This window comes from Notothenia rossii (genome assembly GCF_949606895.1).
Source record: "Notothenia rossii genome assembly, chromosome: 1".
Lineage (NCBI taxonomy): Eukaryota > Metazoa > Chordata > Actinopteri > Perciformes > Nototheniidae > Notothenia > Notothenia rossii.
Genome location: NC_136912.1, coordinates 7,156,792 through 7,176,671, shown reverse-complemented (window position 1 = coordinate 7,176,671; position 19,880 = coordinate 7,156,792). Strand labels below are relative to the sequence as shown.

The 19,880-nt window shown below is 38.4% G+C and overlaps 1 protein-coding gene across 1 annotated transcript in view; it reads right to left on the bottom strand.

Moving 5' to 3' along the window:
- usp34 (ubiquitin specific peptidase 34) overlaps positions 1-18,388 on the bottom strand; it is an 87,111-nt gene extending 68,723 nt beyond the window's left edge. Inside the window, exons 1-6 of the mRNA XM_079691018.1 lie at positions 18,039-18,388; positions 11,247-11,337; positions 9,797-10,400; positions 9,428-9,478; positions 2,056-2,205; positions 632-699 (exon numbers count right to left, since the gene is read on the bottom strand). Of these exons, the coding sequence (XP_079547144.1) occupies positions 632-699; positions 2,056-2,205; positions 9,428-9,478; positions 9,797-10,400; positions 11,247-11,337; positions 18,039-18,081 (1,007 nt within the window). The 5' untranslated portion in view covers positions 18,082-18,388. The remainder of the gene's footprint in view (positions 1-631; positions 700-2,055; positions 2,206-9,427; positions 9,479-9,796; positions 10,401-11,246; positions 11,338-18,038) is intronic.
- Between the last annotated feature and the right edge of the window lie 1,492 nt (positions 18,389-19,880).

Genomic DNA, 19,880 nt, shown 5'->3' with positions numbered 1-19,880 from the left:
CGGCCGAATGCAGGAACCCTTACTTTAGAGTCTGATGAGTTGACATTTAAAGTATTCTACCAACAAAAACAAGCAGGTCATTGCACGTCTGTGTGCAGGCTGTGGGAGAATTGTCGAGCACCCACATTTATTTGTTAAATTGAATTGGCTGAGGGAAATTTGCTTTTGCTTTTTATTGTGGATTACTTGTTCTTTAGGTCTGGCTGATTGTTCTTTGTTTGCATGTTCAAATGTGCACGTTTAATAAATGCACGTTATTCTATAGGTTCACTTTTTTACATATAGAATTAGGGCTGCTCAATTAATCGTATTTTAATCGTATTTTAATCGCGATTAGGATTACGTCTCGCAACGATTACGAAAACAACGTAATCGAAATAAAACAATTATTTTTTTATTATTATTATTTATTTGTTTTGGTTTTTCAGTTGAATTATCCTTAAAGTTCAAGGTAATCAAAAACATACTGTTCACATTTTTTTTCTCCAATAAATGGATGTTTTCAAAGTCAATGAATAATCGCATTTAATAATCGCAATTACAATTATTGACCCAAATAATCGAGATTATGATTGTTGCCATAATCGAGCAACCCTATATAGAATTACAGCTTTTGGACATTTTAACTCACCGTATTACATAGGTGCGGAACGGTATGATGTGCTGCATGACCGCAGGAATGTGCAACCATATTCGGATCTGTGAGCAAACACAAAGAGTATTTAACATCAACACATGAAAACACATCAGACAAACTGCAGTGGGAGTCTTTATAATCACTGGTATCTCTGTTCCTAGTCTATAGGGAACATCTCGGTTAAATTACAGCAGAATACAAATAATTAACATCAATGAGTGTAGGTTAAATATAGGAAACACTTGTCAGTATACTGCAATACTGTTCAACAGAACATAAAATCAGGACCTAATAATAAGTAACACATCACAACAAAAAAGCTAAGTAATAATACCTTTCATTAAAAGGATAATTTATTTCATAACTGATATCAGAGTGCATTATATCTCAAAATGTGTTCTTAATACATTTGCAAAAACATCCCTTATTAAATCTTATCTCAATCTTTCATTCAGTTAACAGTTATTGACTTTAACGTGCTGCTTCAAATCCTTTTTTTAGATGTGTGCATATATACATATTTGTATACATATTTTTATATATATTTTAATGCTGTCAAAATTATCGCGTTAACGGCGGGAATTCATTTTTTTAATTAATTGCGTTAAAATATTTAACGCATTTAACGCATGTGCAGAATGGCCCGCCCCATACAATCCACCAGTGGCAGCGCTGGGGTAGGCTACAGCCATACCAAGAAATGGCTTAGCCCCATCTTAGCCCCACCATGAAAATTGATGTTAAAGTAAGCAAAATAAAGTCCGCCAACTCGCGCCGAGTAAATTGCACAGACAGCAGTTAGTAAGATTGATTCCAGTAGCCGCTTTTCTGGAAATACCGAAGACTAGAAACGGTTTTGAAAACTTTTGTCACGTAGTGATCGGCTTCTCAATAGAACATCTTTGATAATGTCTTCTGGCCAATCAGAATCAAGATAATGGCGCGGTGTTGTTGCAGGAAGTCCTGACGGAGAATACTTTTGCTGTAGTACATCTCTATATATATCGATACAACATTACGCGTTGATAGAAATCAACACGTAATGAAATAAGACCCCACGGTTTGATGATTGATAGGTGTGTGGGCTGTCTTTCATTTTGACACACAGAACAATGTTATAATAAACGTACATACATACTGTATGTTAAATGGATATATCCGCCTTCTTTCATTTATCTTTCCATTCCCACAACAATTTTTTTGGACATAGTTCGAATGGTGATTAATCTGATTAAAAATTGTAATCGTTTGACAGCCCTAGTATATTTGTATTTGGGAAACGGTATTTCAATCTCTCTGTCTGTACACACACACTGAAAGATTGACAATAAAGAGTGTGTGTGTGTGTGTGTGTGTGCGTGTGTGCGTGTGCGTGTGCGTGTGTGTGTGTGTGTGTGTGTATGCGTGTGCGTACTCACGTTGGAGACGATGGTGATGAAGGCGTGTGCGATGGGGAAGGGGAGACTCTCCGGGGTCCCCGACTCAAAGCACTCCTTCATCAGCGAGAGGCCGTGCTTCCCACAGAACAGACAGACGTAGCGCAGCAGGTGCAGAGGAACCTCCACGTCCTGTCAACAAAGAGAGAGAGAGAGACAACGTCACATACATCCCAGAAAGGCCTGACGCATTACACAAGCTTTTCTCTTAAGAGTTTTCCACTTTACTTTCCAGAAGGTGAACCTGCTGAGTCGTGCTTACAGTCAAATGTTAAGTGTTTTTTTGCAGCAGGAAACACAAAAGTAGTAGTTTGAAATGGCCTTCTCCTTTAACCATCTTGTTATGTTTCCCTAAGAAAGCGTAAGAAAACCTAAAATCATGAGCCTTAATTATCGTGGTGACATGCTTTTCTATTTTCGATGTTACAACACTTGTTTTTCTATAAGAACTTAATTTAAAATCATGTCAACATCCACTCTGAACTCCAGTGGAAAATGCATGATGTGCTGCGTTATAAGAGCTGCTGCACTTCTGGATTCAACAAGTCAAGTGTGTTGGAAAGTGTAGTTTTTCTTATTTTTGGTGTACTTCATATTACATTACACATTACATTTCATTTAGCTGACGCTTTGATCCAAAGCGACTTACAATTACCAATTACAGGGACAATCTCCCTGGAGTAACTAAGGGCTAAGTGCCTTGCTCAAGGGCACACTAGTGGTGCTAGTGAATTAATTGCAGTTTTCCGCACTCGCCTCGTTGCGGGGAAATTATACAGATGACTAGTCCGCCCCTGAAAATGTCTATGCAAACGTTATTATTAATAATATATTTTTTAATTATTATAAATTATTAAAAAAAATAATCAATTTTTTTTAATTTTTTTAATTTTCCATTTTTATTTTGTAATCATCTCGCGACCCCCACTTTGGGAACCCCTGCATTAGACCACCACTATCCCTATCACTATATTAAACTTGTTTTGACTTGATTGAATCTCTACCCTACATGTGATAGTTGAAATTGTATTAATATAAAAACAGCTGTTGTTAAATGTTGTGTAAAGTTATTTTTGGTCGGTCAAATCAGTGAAAGATGTTAGATATGTAAGCAGTAGAAAAGTAAAGGGGAGAAAGAGCCTTAATTATAGTGCTGGCTTGGTTTTTCTACGTTTAGACGTTTCAACACTCGCTCTAAAAACTTGCAGGACTTTAGAGTGGAATTGAAAATCATGTCAACAACAATTCTGAACTCTACTGCCAAATGATTGTATACGATTTGTTACGGGAGCTGCTGCATTTCGGGATCAAACAGAGGGGAGTGTTGGGAAATGGTGGTGTAGTCATGTTTATTTTGGTGTTCTTAAAACAATAAATCATTACCTGTTTTTGACTGAATTTCCACACGGCAATAGACTGTTGTAGTATAAAGTAGAAATACAAGTATTGGTTGTATGCTGTGTATTACAGTGGTATTTTTGGCCTGTAAAAATCACTGAAAGCGAAGTGTCTACATACACAAGCAGTAGAAAACTAACATGATGAGCCTTAAGTATAGTGCTGCTGGAATGGCTTTCTTTATTTAGATGTCTCAACACTTCGTCTGCTTTAGGCAGTCAATTATACGTGATGTGAACTTAATATCATGTCAACAACAACTGTGAGCAACAGGCAATGACATTTGGACAGTCGAGCAAATGTTAGTGCACTAAACAATATATCATGAACTTGTTTTGCCTTGATTGAAAGCAAGTATAAATACAGGAATTAGTTTGATGTTGTTTGTCTGTTGTTATGGAAAGTAAAACAAGTGAAAACTGGAATGTTTTTTGTTGGTCATGCTCCTTTTTCATACAGCCTGTTCTGAAATGACACATCCCGTGAGTTTAATGAAAGCTTTATTACGAGGGGAAGGTAAGGCAGATTATCCGGGGACACGTTACTACTCTCTGAGGGACATGGACTTCATCTGCAGGAAACCATATCCAAGAAACGGCTCTGTTTTGTCCCAGTAGAAAACCCCTACGCCTCATTTACTAACTGCAGTACCCACATGAGCTCGTTAAAACACACTTTGATAGGAATGCATTCCTTTCCTAAACATTGTTATTGAACTGATCCTGATCTCTTAATCTCAGAGAACAAAGAGCAGCGTCAGGAGGAAAGACTGAAAGCCCATAACTGTGGGGGTTATGATGAGGCTCTGTAATAAAGTGGGCGTCCGTTTGACAAAACAAGCAGAGGCAGGAAATGAGGACAATACTTTTATAAACACACAACTGTACTCAAAACACTGCATTCAACTCAAACCGTGCCATCAGGCGTTCTGCCTCTGTGGGTCAAACTGGAGTCATTCTTTTAGAGTCATTAATTGCTAGACACACACTTATTTTTACCATAATGCATTTTATGGTATAATAATAATAATGATATTAATAATAAATTTAATTTATATAGCGCTTTCATCTGCCAAGACAAATCTCGAAGCGCTTCACAACAAAGGACACTGATACAATTTAAAAGATTAAAAAATAAATAAATAAAAAAGCAATAAATAAATAAAGGTCGGAGATAGCGATAAAAAAATGTGCCATGCCCAAAGTTTATTGGAAGGCCTGCCGAAAGAAGAGGGTCTTAAGGCCGGTTTTGAAGACCTCGGTGGAAGGGGCAGATCTCAGCTGGTATAGCTTTTGTTCATAGATTTGTATTTATAGGTCTATTTGTGTTATATTGATAATAAGTCTTTAACTACTTTCCTCACTTACTGTACTCAAGCACAATTTTGAGGTTCTTAACTTGAATATTTCCATTTTTCTACTATCTAATTATCTGTGAAATACTTTTTTTTTACCATTGCATTTATTCAATTCAGATTAAGAATAGAAGATATTATCAATGAATACATCGTGATATGTCAAAAGTCTTTATACATCCTGTAATTTACCCTCATGATCAGTAACAATATACAAGGTAGGGCTGCTCAATTAAATCGTATTTTAAATCGCGATTACGATTATGGCTTACAATGATTACGAAAACAACGTAATCGAAATGAAACGATTTTTATTTTTTATTTTTTCAGTTGAATTATACTTAAAGCTCAGGTTAATCAACTGTTAAAAACAAACTGTTCACATATTTGTTCTCCAATAAATGGATGTTTTCAAAGTCAATGAATAATCGCAATTACAATTATTGACCCAAATAATCGAGATTATAATTTTTGCCATAATCGAGCAGCCCTACTACAAGGTAAATACAAGTCAATTAAAGCCATCACCCTAAAACGATGAATACACTATATACAGTATATTCCAAAATATATCAAACTATATTCTGAAATGGGTCATTTAGATGTTAACACTTATGTACTTTTACTTAAAAAATGATTTTAAATACAAATATTTTACCAGATATATTGAGACTTTAAATTAGCTTTATGGAATGTACATATATTATATCGTGCATCTGTAACCCTACAATCCTTTAGACCAGGGGTGGGGAACCTCCGGCTTCAGGGCCATATACGGACGGCAAGGTAATTTATAAAACACACGCAAAAAAATAAATAATTAACTGCAATAAAAAAATAAAAAATCTAGACCGCAATAGAATTAAACAATTCTTTCTTGAACACAACACGAGCGTAACGTGTCATCACGTGGTATATGTCACGTCACGTCTTCAATCTTAAGCGAGACCGTCAGTGTCACTGTCATTGATAGCAGCGAACTTAATATGGCGAGTATTAAAAACAGAAAGGTGGATGCAGAATGTCGGACTCTCCAGGAGGAGTGCTCGAATGATTATGTTCACCTGGTTATGCTTTGTTAGTTTCTCTTGTGTTCACTCATTGTGCAGATTAGTATCCAGTGTTCCTCAGTTTGTTGCATTCAAGTTTTTATTAAATTCCTGGAAGGTTATTTAAAAAGTTTTTCTGCATGTTTTTTTTTTGCATTTCCAGGATGATCGAGTACTCGCTGGACCTTCAGAACCTGAACTTCACCGCCATCAGGACAGTGAGGGCGCTGCGGCCTCTCAAAGCCATCCACAGGGTGCCAAGTAAGTCACAACGCAAATGATTTCCTGTCACTAAACTACATTAAATGTTGGGAACACTTTACATTAAGGTACATATATTCACCATCAACTAGTTGTTATTAACATGCATATTGGCATGTTGCTCGTCTGTCCTTAAAAGAATATATCTGTACTGCAGTATTGTTACTTTGATTTAAGTAAAAGATTTGAGTATTCTTCCTCCACTGCTGATTTGACGTTGGTCCACACCCAAATCAAATTAGACTTTCGATGCACAGTAACTGATGGACAGAAACATGTCCGGCTGTCGTTGTTTTATTGTGAAGCTGCTCCCCTTTTCATAGAACATCCCATCTGGAGCCTTTTAGTCCAGTAATATTAATATACAAAAGAAATGTGATTCCACGGGATAAAATGAATCCAGATGGCCCCTAACAACAAAGCGATCGCAGCAACGTGAAACCTCACGTAACAAAACGTTTATATTTAGAGAGTGAGCCGCTGGGGATCATGTGTCTGAGGTCAGATCTGAGATACCCTCTGAGGTCAGGACACAATATTAACTACAGCAGAAAACACTGAAGTTTGAGTCAGTGGTGTAAAAATATACCGTGAGATATGTAGCAACATTTGACTGATTATTGCATCTTCAGCTGGGCGCGGTGGGTCTGTCAAGCTTTGAGTATAGGAGGTTGTAGTAAGAGAAACTCAACGGTTGTGTCTCTTGTTAAAGTTTAAATCGGATTAAACATTGATTTTTTTCTGCTCTTATGTAAGCCGGTTTTCCTGCTTTCCAGCGTGCCCGTAGTATTTAAATAGTATTTATCCAAAGCCCAAGAAGAAACATCAACAGCTAACGAAATAAATGTGTCAGTTAGAAAGTTAGAAAAAGTCCCCGGACAGGAACATGCATAGCAACAGTAACTTATTGTCTAGTATGGCACAATAGTAACTAACAAATTAAGTAATCACGTTACTTTTCTTAGTAACAGTTTTTTTAAATGTAATCTTTTTTTTCTTTTTTTTAACATTGAGATCAAAATGATGCATTAAGGAAGATATTGAACTTACTATTCATCGCTGAACACAAATGATACTGGATTCGAATGATAGGTTATTTAGAAAGTAAACAAACCATACTACAAACTAGGGCTGCTCAATTAATTGTATTTTAAATCGCAATTACGATTTTGGCGTGCAACGATTATGAAAACAACATAATCGAAATAAAACGATTTTTTTTTTTTTTGAATTATTATTTTTAGGGGTGCACCGAATGGGAAATTCTTGGCCGAAACCGATACCGAAAATAGGAAACAGTTGGCCGAAAACCGAATGCCGAAAATGATTAATAGAAATATATATATAAAACGTATACATTTTTTACCAATGTTGTTCAGCTACCTGATTATGGAAAAAGACATGATTATGGCAAAACTTAACTTAAATAATAATCACTATTATGGGTCCATAAAACATTTATTCAGCACTTTTGAATGCATACAGTACATTAATTCCAAGTCAAGTGCATTTTCTTTTCTCTGTAGGATAACTACAGCAAAGTGCATTCAGAACAAAGCCAAGGTGCTTTAAAACTGCATAAACATCTAGGCCAGTAGGCCTGCAACAAAATAGTGTAAATAAAGACTGTGACAGCCAGGCCTTCAACAACAACAAATGCACCTATAAGTGCATGCATACAAATGTGCAAACTGGATAAATCCACATGAATGTAACTATTTACAAATGAAATTACAATTGAATTTCAAGAATCTGTAAATAAGGATGTCTGTCCTCATAAGCAAAGTAGTACACATTGTATAAAGATACATAAAGTGAAAACTGGATACAAAATCCACAATCAATTACAAATTAAATTACAATTTCAAGAATCTGCAAATAAGGTGGTCTGTCCTCATGAGCAATATAAACAACATTGTTTGATCTTACTCCGCATATTTGTCCGGGTGTTTTGATTTCAAGTGGTGGAGTAATCCCGAAGTGGTGAAAGTCTTTGCAGTTACACCCCCTCGAGAAATGTCAGCTGATCACGTTTTACAAATCGCAATCCGCGCCTCTTTCTCTGATATTTTTAAATATCTCCAAGCGGCAGACATGTTGGCTGTGAGCCAGCCGCGAGCATGGTCGCGCGCCGTGCTTGTCGCAGCGTTTTGATTACGTCATCACAACAACACGTTAGCTTACCAACGTAACCCTGTTCTCTGACATTCGGTGATATTTTTTCGGTGCTAAAAGCCGAAAGGTCCTTTTTAACAATTTTCGGCCGATCATTTTCGGCGGCCGAATATTCGGTGCATCCCTAATTATTTTTATTGGTTTTTCAGTTGAATTATACTTAAAGTTCAGGGTAATCAACTGTTAAAAACATACTGTTCACATTTTTAACAAGTAAATGGATAATTGTTTTTAATAATCGTAATATCAATTATTGACCCAAATAATCGAGATTATGATTTTTGCCATAATCGAGCAGCCCTACTTCAAACCACTATACTCTGTGTTACTGCACCTTTAACATCAGAGTTTACCCATGGGAGACTTTGTACAATTCATTGTGACCTCACCTACATTTTGAGTGTATTTATTGGAAAACTATTTTATAAAAATGTCAAAAATGACGTTGTTCACATGCAGCTGCTTTAAGTTGGAATATACAGTTATTATTTTGAGTTTATTTAACGTAAATATTGTTTCGAGATATGATCTTGTCTCCCTGTCCACAAACTGCTGCTGAGTCGGGATGATTTTCAGATATTTCTTAAAACAAATGACAGGAAGTGACTCAGTTAAAACCGGTGTTACTAGCATTAAAGGTATTTCCCTTCACTGTGGAAAGCCGATGATGAAGCACTTTATTCATGTGTCCTGTTAATCTGCCCTTGCTCCTGAACAAACCTGCTGAAATAAATCCCCCCAGCACGGTGACCTCACACAGAAATCAAAACTAAAGTGTCAAAGGAGCAAAAGTCCCAATGAACCCAAGTCTTCTCAGCCGGTCATGTGACACCGTTTGGGAACCCTAATGTCTCTTAAAGCGTCTCCCAGCATGCACCAGGGCCAAATCTAGTTGTTCATCATCACTGGTACTCCCCCTGCTGAATTCTCCCTTTAAGCGTTACGCAGACAATGGTTTCAGAAGCAGCTTATAGTGATGGCGTTGGGAGTTTCAAATCAAATGACAAAGGAAGTCTGTTTTTTATAGCAGAGGGGGTATTTTGAGGGGTCTTTTCCTGCTGTAGGTGCCGGTTGATTGACAGTGTTTAGGGTGTAACAATAAACTTAAATATCTTACGTTCATGTCGCAGAAGGAGCCCAGGATGTTGCTTTCATGAGCAGATATGTCCTGAAGGAAAGAAACAGAGACAGTGAGATCAAAGATATTTGTTATCCTCAAGAAGGCTCATTAGTTTAAAGCGAGGTTTATGAATTACTATTATTATCCAGTCAGTCATCTCATCAGAAATGTTTACTGTGCATCTTGTCTGTGGTTGAATTGTGATTTTGATTTTCTTTCTTACTGTCTTGCCGGAACCCTTTTGAAAAAAAGTTTATCCTAAAAGTATACAATTCAGTTAATATCTGCATCAGCACTTGTCAGGCTGTACCTTGCAGGCGTAGTGGTGTGTGTGTGTTATGTGTGTGTTACGGGACTCCTCCTCACCTCTATAGTGGGGTGTGTGTTGTGTTTGTAGGCGGTGTAGAGGGGGAACTGGATTTGGAAGATCTTGGCGGCACACAGCAGCAGTTTCTCCCTCTCTTCTGTGCTCCAAGAGCTGAATGGATCCTGGATATCACTGCTGCTGCTGCTACCTCCAGCTCCTCCATCAGCTGCTCCTTCACCTCCTCCTTCACCTCCTCCTCCAGCTCCTCGATCAGCTCCATCACCTCCCCCAGCACCACTGCCACTCTCCCCAGGCCCCAGTGCTTCCATCTGGGCTTCACACGGCTGGCTGGGCCCCTGACCCTGGATCTTATTCTGATTCTGGTCAGATGTTTCGGCGTCTTCTTCTGCAGAGTCTCTCTCCACGTTCACAGGTTCATCTTCACCCGGTGAGGAGGGCTGGGGGAGGGGTCCGGGCGCAGCCTCGCTCCATTCAGACCCCCCCTCCGCCCCACACAGGCCTCCTTTATGTGTTTGATCCTGGACGCAGCAGAGGCGGTCTCTCAGGCTGCTGATCTGAGCGATGACCAGGTTGATGAGGGCGTACACCAGCTGGTTGAACACCTCCAGGTGCTTGTACTCCTTGAAGCAGCAGAGGCATTGTCTGAAGACACAACACAGAGAACACAGGAGACCAGTCACTTCAGGATCTCACTGAACGTTACTGTAACTTATAGCTGCACCATGTTTTGGTTGTTTTGGGTTTTATATGCACCTTTAAAAAAGGTCCCCTATTTTACTGTGTTTCATCAATATATCACAGGTCTCAGATATATCCAGAACCTGTCTCTGATTGGCTGAAACACCAAACAGATCATTGCAGCATTACCCATAATCCCCTCTGTTTCAGCCCTGTTTCCAAAGTGCTGATTCTCTGTCTGTTACTTTAGATGAAAATAAGGAGCCCCTCCCCACGCCCCTCTGAGAGAGATTTGGTTACAAAGAACTCAATGGTGCTCTAGGAGGAGATTCAGGTGGTAAGGGGGGGGGGGACATCCTGTTGATGTAGAAGAGACATGAAGAAGAGGGGACACATGTTGATGTAGAAGAGACATGAAGAAGAGGGGACACATGTTGATGTAGAAGAGACATGAAGAAGAGGGGACACATGTTGATGTAGAAGAGACATGAAGAAGAGGGGACACATGTTGATGTAGAAGAGACATGAAGAAGAGGGGACACATGTTGATGTAGAAGAGACATGAAGAAGAGGGGACACATGTTGATGTAGAAGAGACATGAAGAAGAGGGGACACATGTTGATGTAGAAGAGACATGAAGAAGAGGGGACACATGTTGATGTAGAAGAGACATGAAGAAGAGGGGACACATGTTGATGTAGAAGAGACATGAAAAAGAGGGGACACATGTTGATGTAGAAGAGACATGGAGAAGAGGGGACACATGTTGATGTAGAAGAGTATTTATCATTGTGTGAGATGTCACTGACCTCTGTGTCCAGGAGCTGATGTAACCCAGCACTCGCAGGGCATGTTCCTTCTTTAGCTGGAAGCCTCCTTCACTGCCGTCTGCATCCGATACTGAGGAGAGAGAGATATCTGTCAAGGAGCAGCTGGATACCTCACACGTTAGATCGAATGCAAACCTCATTTATCTTCTTCCAAGTAACCCGTTTCATTCATTTGAGATGTATTGAGATTAGATTAATAACAGAAGAACAACAAACAATGTAATATCTGGATGAATCAAAAAGGACACGACTTCAAGTAGTATGTCCAATTGGTTTCTATGATTTGTTTGATATTGTTACATATACTGAAACTGGTACGAGTAGAATAATTATTATCACATGTTTATTCTCAAATATTGCCGATCCGATAAGCCTTAATCAGATTGGCTTCGGTCTAAAGTTCCTCTTATTGTGTTCCTCTACAAAGCTCCACATCAGTCACGCCCCCTTTAGAGGAATCGGGTGTCTCCGCTGAATCGCTGACCTCAAATTAGACGCCAAAGACACACAGGACACCAAAAACTGCAACAATAAAACTCCATCAGCCATCTCAACCGTTCTTTCAACGTTTCTCGTCACTGAAACTGAACCCTTTCAGCTCCACCTGTGAACAGAAGCTCCTCTGAGGCCGCAGAACAGAAGCTGAATTCCACTCTCAGGGAGATTTGGCCGTTTTCCTGCAGAGTTTAATGATGATGTTGTCTGGGAACACGCACACAGGTGCCAGCATTACATCCAGTTAATGGCTGGACATAAAGAGGGGGAGGACACCTGCACTGTGACTGCAACGCTCAGCCAGACTGGAGGCGTTTCAACATGGACGCTGCAGCTGGGACACCATAAGTACAGTTCAGATGAAATGTGTTTGTGAGTGAGAAACATCGTACGCTCTAAATATGTGGAAGAGGATGCTCTTTGATAGAGGCAGCCCAGCTCTTCTGTGTTTCCCACTTTAAGGAGAACAGCAGAGATAAAGGGCTTTGTAATATTTCCTCACAAAGCAACTGGATTTTGTAATTAGATTTACTGGATTAGGGATCTCTGGCACAACAACCCACCTCTGAGGTGCATTGAGAAGGGAACATTTTAACCCTTTCAGTATAAGAACAACGCTATTTTCAGACTAACGGCGACGCAAGCCAATCAACAGCAAGGACATCAACCAAAATGCAATCTACATAACATGAGCGGCGCCTATACAGACGTGTTGGCATCTCAATATATCCTTTATTTCATTTCCATCTTTAATTCGAACAGATTTTAAAAAACAAATAATAAATGTGAAAAACAGAATACCGTATTGTTAGAATACAGTATTTATCAATATTCATAATAATATTTATATATTCAACAAAAATATTCATAATTATAATTAGAGATGTCCCGATCCGATCACGTGATCGGGGATCGGAGCCGATCACGTGATTTTCAAAAGATCGGAATCAGGAGGGGGAAAAAAAAAAATCGGGATTTTTTTTTTATTATTATTATTTATTTATTTTTGTATTCAATGTTACAAAACAAAAATGACCATGTTCAAGTCTTAAAGTCATCCTTAGGCCTTAAATCGGTATCGGCAAATTGTCAAAATCAAATGATCGGAATCGGATCGGGAGCAAAAAAAGGGGATCGGGACATCCCTAATAATAATAAATCATATGTGTCCGAAAGGGAGCAGGGGGAAGCAAATGCTTATTAATTCCCAGCCCTTACTTACTGCTAATCAACCATTTAACCAGGTAAAGACTCATTGAGATTAAAGTTACAACAGATAAAACAGACAGCTGTATAACACAAATGAAATGGCACATTAGCCAGTCAATATGCGAAGTAAAACAAACCATTACAAATCATTCAAAACTGGCAACATTTAAAATCTCAAGGTTGTTTTGCTATAAACTCCACACTTCATCGGTGCAGACAGTAAACACAACTCCCACAGCCACATTAATATCCTGTCAGACACATTTAAAAACTCACTTTTAGATTCCATCTAGACAAAACTAGCATCTTCCCATCAATACAAGAAAGACACTCATGAACTATTGTCCACATTTTACGCTAAGAAGCCGAAGGTATTATCTTATTTGACATAACCTTGAAAGACACACATCTTTCAAAAATACATTTGGTCGAATTAAAGAGGCCCTCTTATCCTTTTTTGGGTTTTCTCTTTCTTGTCCGAAACCTATATTTCCATAAATTACTGACCAGACTAAAAAGGACACTCGTTCGACATACAACTGAACAATGATCATATCAGTCTTGAACAAAGTGCCAACAAGGGTGAAGACTAAGTGACGTTTTTTTTTAAGTGTGTATGGAAATGCTTTTTTAATGCAACAATGTATATAATAAGACATGCAGACGTGATTATGCAGGACGCTACGTCAAATAAAATGTCTGGTCGACACAAGTAGGTCAGGTGTGCGTCTGCAAAATAAATTCAACTCCATGAAAAGCTTAATCAGAATCTCTCGTCTGATTCACAATCAATACTGTGTGAATAATGCTCTCTGCTAGGGGTGCATGGTATGGATTTAGTGTTTCTAAACATAACCACTCATTTCACATTGTAGTATTTTAAAAAAAAATCGTTTTAATTGAATTCAGTCACAAAAGTATTATGATTTTCCCAATGATACTTCTTTTCCTTTTTTGTCTTGTCTTTCAAAACACTCCAAAGATATTCAACTCACACACAGAGAACAGGAAACAAGCAAATCCTTGCATTTGTTTCAGAGCGTGTGTACCGGCCCTGAGTCAGGACACCGCGCTGTTGTAAAAGAGGCTTCTGTCTCTTACAAAAACACACACAAACACTCATGCTGCGGCAGCAAATCGGAGGTCACAGGTCGCCTGCACACCCAACACATGGAGCTGCCAGTCTTGTAGACAGAGCTGTCACAGCTGACAGCCCCCCACTGCCAACCCCCCCCCCCCCCAAAAAAAATCCCCAAATCACCAGCTAGTATGAGAGGAGCTGTAAAGGCCCAACGAGGCAGATTTCTTCTTCTGAGTTACAATCAAACCACAGAATACTCAACAAGTGTCTGACCAAGCTTTTTAAATGCAAATGTGTTGCTAAAAGTTGTTGTAAACTAAATCTCTTTAGTGCAGTGAGGTGAAACAGTTTGTTCAGTGTCAGCACAGAGAAAACATTATCACATCGGATACTCAAACATGAGAGTCTGAAAACACAAGACTTCCACAAAAAAAACTCATTCATACTTCAATCTGTTTACTTTTACATAACTATGATGATGCTTGTAGGACTTGGCGATCATAAACCAATCTCTTTTTGTACTTACTCAAATATATTTAAAACACTAAGTTTCAAAGCTGCCGCCGAGTACTGAATGGGAGCTTTAAATGCATTTTAACATTTTCACTTTCATTTTAAAACACATTTTGACCAGTTTCTAAACTATATTTTATGTGAAAAGACACATAAGATTGTCTGTCCTGTTACTTGAGTTCAAAGGGAACCGTGTCAGCTAAGTGCACCTCAAACTTGTTACAACACAAGAGTACGACATATTCGTTCATGTATCCGTTTACAATACATATACTGTAGAGTTTTGATGTTAAAGGTTGAACCAAAACACTGAGTTAAAGCTGTCACGGCAAAAAGGGTAAGATTGTATTTTACTCTTGATCAAAAAGTTCCTAAATTGATATTATGATGTTTACATTTCTCATGGTAGACTACTGACATAAATATTGTTTGGTATTACATATCAGGTGTACGGTGAATAAATTCTAATGCTGAAATGTAAAAACTGTGTTGTCTGACTTCAGGATACAAAGCAATTCAGTCGCCAAGACAACCTGCAATTGTCCACACAATGACCTCTGGCGTACAGGTGAATAAAGGTGAAAATGTAATCCAATGTTTGACCTTCTATCACCAAGCAACACATCCTTTATGATAAACATTAACTGGACAACCCGATGCGGGGTTTGCAAAAAATATACACCATATTAGAGAACAGTCCTCTGGTCACTATATTGTGTTGTATTGCCCACAATTCACAAAAACACAAGCAGTGAATGCACACAAAGCTGTGAGTGAACCTGTATTCACACTAACAGCTAAGTGACAGGTCATATGGCAGCCAAACATCCAATATCAGATCAATCCTAATACGACAGCTATATTTAAGACAATAGTGTTTTCTAGCTTGGTGTCAAAGGTCTCTTTCCTTTTGACAATGTCTCCATACACTAGAAAGCAACTCGAAAATCAATGGTTTTCCTAGATTTCTGTGAAAGGGCTGTCCTGCACAAAGCTCCGATTTCAACCCCATCTAACACCTGTGGGATGAACTAGAACAACTGCAGCTAACATCAGTGGCCGACGTCAGGGATAACATATTCAGACCCACACGTCTGCCGACTTTGGTGACCAACCCTCTCCATAAAGAAAGGAAAATGAATGACCTTAAATCGTTTTTTGATGGACTCCCGGACAAGAGAGCTGTCAAAAAGACTAATTGAAAGTGTGTGGGCCTTGGCAAAACAGACTTCAATTGTACTAGATAATTATGTAATGTATTTCTGTGTAATTGTATAGTTTAGAAATGTTATAGCATTTAACTACACTGCGAATTTGAGACTCTGCTAAGAATGAAAACCAGATCTCTGTCTGCATGTTAACGTTAAAAGGTCAAACCCGGTTTAAGGCATGTCAGTAGAACCATGTCATGTGAGCATCTCCTGTATGAACGTTTTTTAGGCTATTCTTGCAGAATAAGAGCAAAATCCCAGGACTTCTTAGGTCAAAAGTATTCAAAGATAAGAGTCTGTAATAGCAGCAAAATAATATCCATGAGCTTTAAGACGATATGTTTATAATCTAGTAGCACAGGTGTCTAACATGTTGGGTGTCCACAGACTTTTAACCAATAGCTGTACAATAAGGATTCAATCTCATTACCATAACAGGTGGCCACCACTCGTTCCCTCCATTAGTTTTGTTATATACACTAATGTGCAGGATATAATGGGGAGTATCATTTGGTGATTGCATTAGTGAGCCCATGCTACTTTTGTTCCCAGTCCTGCACAGACCCCTGAGAGTGCAGCAAGGCATGGTTAGCATGACTGGATTCATTGCTAACTTGTAGCTAGAGGGGCTATAAAAGGTCAAACACAGGTTTAAGGCATGTCAGAAGAACCATATCATGTATGCATCTCCTGTTTCAGTTTTTTTTACTCTTGTTGCAAAATCCCTGGACTTATAAACTCGTATAAAAAGTCTTAAACTATAGGAGGATGTGATGGCAGCAAAATAATAACAAGGGGTATACAAATACATGTTTAACATGCATTAGGTATCTTTTATGTTATGTGTCGACTCGATTTTAACCATTAACTGCACAATAAGGATTCAATTCCTTTACAATACAGGTGGCCAACAAGTAATTATCTCAAGTAGATGTGTGTATACACTCAGTCCCTAAATGCTAATGTCGATTGCTTGTCTTAAATACATTTGCTGGATAGTATTGGGAGTATTGCATTAGTCAGCCCATGCTACAGTCAGGTGCATGATTGTCTGTTAAAGTGGAGCCTGCAGGAGGAGCTTTTCACATGACACACAATAGGCTGCACACACACACACACACACACACACACACACACACACTTGCAGGAAAACGACAAATAAACCGTCAATCGCTGCACAGTAACATATTTTCAAATAGTGCTATGACAGAAAAAAGCTTTTGTTCCAGATCTTGCACAGACCCCTGAAAGTGCAGCAAGGCCCGGTTAGCACGCCTGGACTAACGGCTAACTTGTAGCTATAAAGACAACCTTGTATTTACATTGGCATGCTTTAGTTGACCGTGTTTATGAGGGGGCTTCGTTGCTAAATCAATTTAACAACCAAAACCAGCAATGAAGTGAAACTGATGTGCACACGACATCGGCCTGAAAAACATACACAACCAAGGATTAACGATGTGCCAAAAATATGCGCCTCGTTGCAGCCATTAATTTTCTGGGCTAGCTTTTTCTGCCGTTAGCTTAGATTAATAATTCCGAGACTCGCCAAAAAAACACTCATGAAATTCAACACAACATGTTCGTGTCAGGAATATTAACAAAGTGTGTGTGTATGGAAAGTTAGCACGGCGTTTTTGAGTTATTGTGAAGCATCTGTGAAACAATAGAGTGGACAGCTAGCAGACTGACCTGACAAACACATCAAACAAAGTCAGGCTTACTCGCTTTAGCTAAACTATGCTAACTCTGCTAACTTCCAAAAAAAAACCGTGCAAGCATAAATGTAGCAGCATTTAGCATGATTAAAAACACACTCATGTGCACTGTGTTCAACTGTGCTGAAGTATTATAAGTCATGGCTGTAATGTCACGTAAAAAAAAACATCGAGGTGATGTAATTTTGAGTCAATTTTTGGGCAGCTCAGCTTAGTGTGAGTTTCTGAGTGTTTGACAGACAGGCCCCAAAACTGCCTATTTGGTAAGGGGGAAAAATGGCATTCATATCAAAACCGAGACAGTCTGACACTAAGACACAACTGTCATCGAGTGCAGAACATGAAGAGATATTTCAATTCTTTCCACTTGTCTTGTGGATGTACAGTCTGCATATAAAGCCGAGTTATAAACACGAAAACACACAAAGTTATATTTAGCTAGCCAGCATGCTAACAGCAAGCTCCAGTGGACAGCGATGCTAACAGCAAGCAGCTAGCTCAGCATCGTCTGGTGTAAATAGTAAAAATGATTTCTCTCACTTACTTTCATTTAAAACCTCCACCAGCTCGGCGCAGTTTTCACACATTGTTCATCAAGGGGAGAACTGAGTCACACCATTGCACTGGAAGCTGTTGTTGCTGGCTGGTTGTTTTTGGGGATAAAAAAAGGCCCAGTGGAGGGAGTGATTGGTGAAGGTTATCCCACTGAATGAGAGCAGGGGAAGGTGGAGAACGGGATTAGCATCCAAGCTACAGTTGATGTATACACCAAAAGTTAAAGAGACACTGAAAAGGTAGAAATCGAGTCAGTGTCCAATCTGAGCGTTACTTGAGAGAGTAGACACAGCAGCCATGATGAAAAGGGAGGGGAGGGAGGGGGCGACACACAGTGGAGATCGTTCGGGAGTTTCCGTGCTGTCTCCTTCGCCCGTTCGTGTTTCTTCGTAAGTCTCGCGATATCTTCCCAATGATGAAGCGCATCCATAGATAGTACATAAATATGTTAGGCACATCTTTATGGAAAGCTTTATCAATACCTCTTCAATTCATTTTGTTGTATATCTTTGTAGGAAACGTAAACTTCTACTGTTAAGGTTTAAGTCAATTTATTAAAAAAAGATATTAACTTTTTTTCCCACTGAATGAGAACAGAGGAAGGTGGAGAACGGGAGTTGATGTTCACAACACTGAAAAGATAGAATTTGAGTCTGTGACCAATCTGAGAGTTACTTGAGAGAGTAGACACAGCTGCCATGATGAAAAATGAGGAGGGGGGGACGACACCCATGGATGTTTTATAAGGACGACACACAGTGGAGATTGTTCGGGAGTTTCCGTGTTGTCTCCTTCACCCGTTCGTGTTTATTCGGAAGTCTCGCGATATCTTCCCAATGATGAAGCGAATCCATAAAATGTAGTCATTTACAAATCTTTAAGGCACCTATTTTCAGTCAACAACATTGAATGATGCCAAAACAGTTTAGATTCATTCAAACTTTAAAAATAAATAAATAAGTCAAATAATAGGAAAAGTGTCTTGAATGATTTTCTTTATGTTAATAAAAGGTAAACACATATAAGACACATTGTCTACTGCGGTTTATTTTTATATTTGTATCAATATTTTTACAAAGCTTTATCTTATCAACTTTTTCTTTTAACAAAATCTAGGTTCAACTCAATCTTTTTTCAAAAGACTTTTGCAAAGTTTAATTTGGATCCCTTTCTCCTTACATGTTGAAATGTACATTGGTTTGAGTCAAAGTCAAAGTAAATTTTATTGTCAATCTCAAAATATGTTTGTATAGACAGAAAGATCGAAATATGTTTCCCACAGTCCCGAGGTATAAAAAACACACCTCAAGACCTCACTTTCATGTTTTGAAGTAATACATTAAGCTATATATTAAGGCAGTAACTTCAGCAAAGAGAGCTATAACTGAGACGGTGCTCAGTTCAATACTACTTTTATTTATTTATGTTAACCCCCGGCATTTTAAAAGTTACTTTATATTTTTTAATAAATTGTATTTATCCCATCACTTATTATGATATGGATTTTTCAATGTATCTGTATGATTAGGTATTACTGGTCATTTGTATAATTGTAACGTTTGAATGTTTGATTTAAAATAAAAACTAAATAAATAGGATAAGTTACAAACAAATTAGGAACTGAGTTGGCATTCTGTGAATTTAAACTGAAGACCCATTATAATTATGTTTTTATTTAGTATTATTATTTAAAATTCATTCTTTATGTATAGTATAGGAATACTGTCAAAGTGCAGTTTGAGTCCTGCATTTAAAATCTTACTGAAGTAAAAGTATTGGCATCAAAATACACTTAAAAGAACCTTAGTACAGTGCAGCTGGTAAAGGTGGA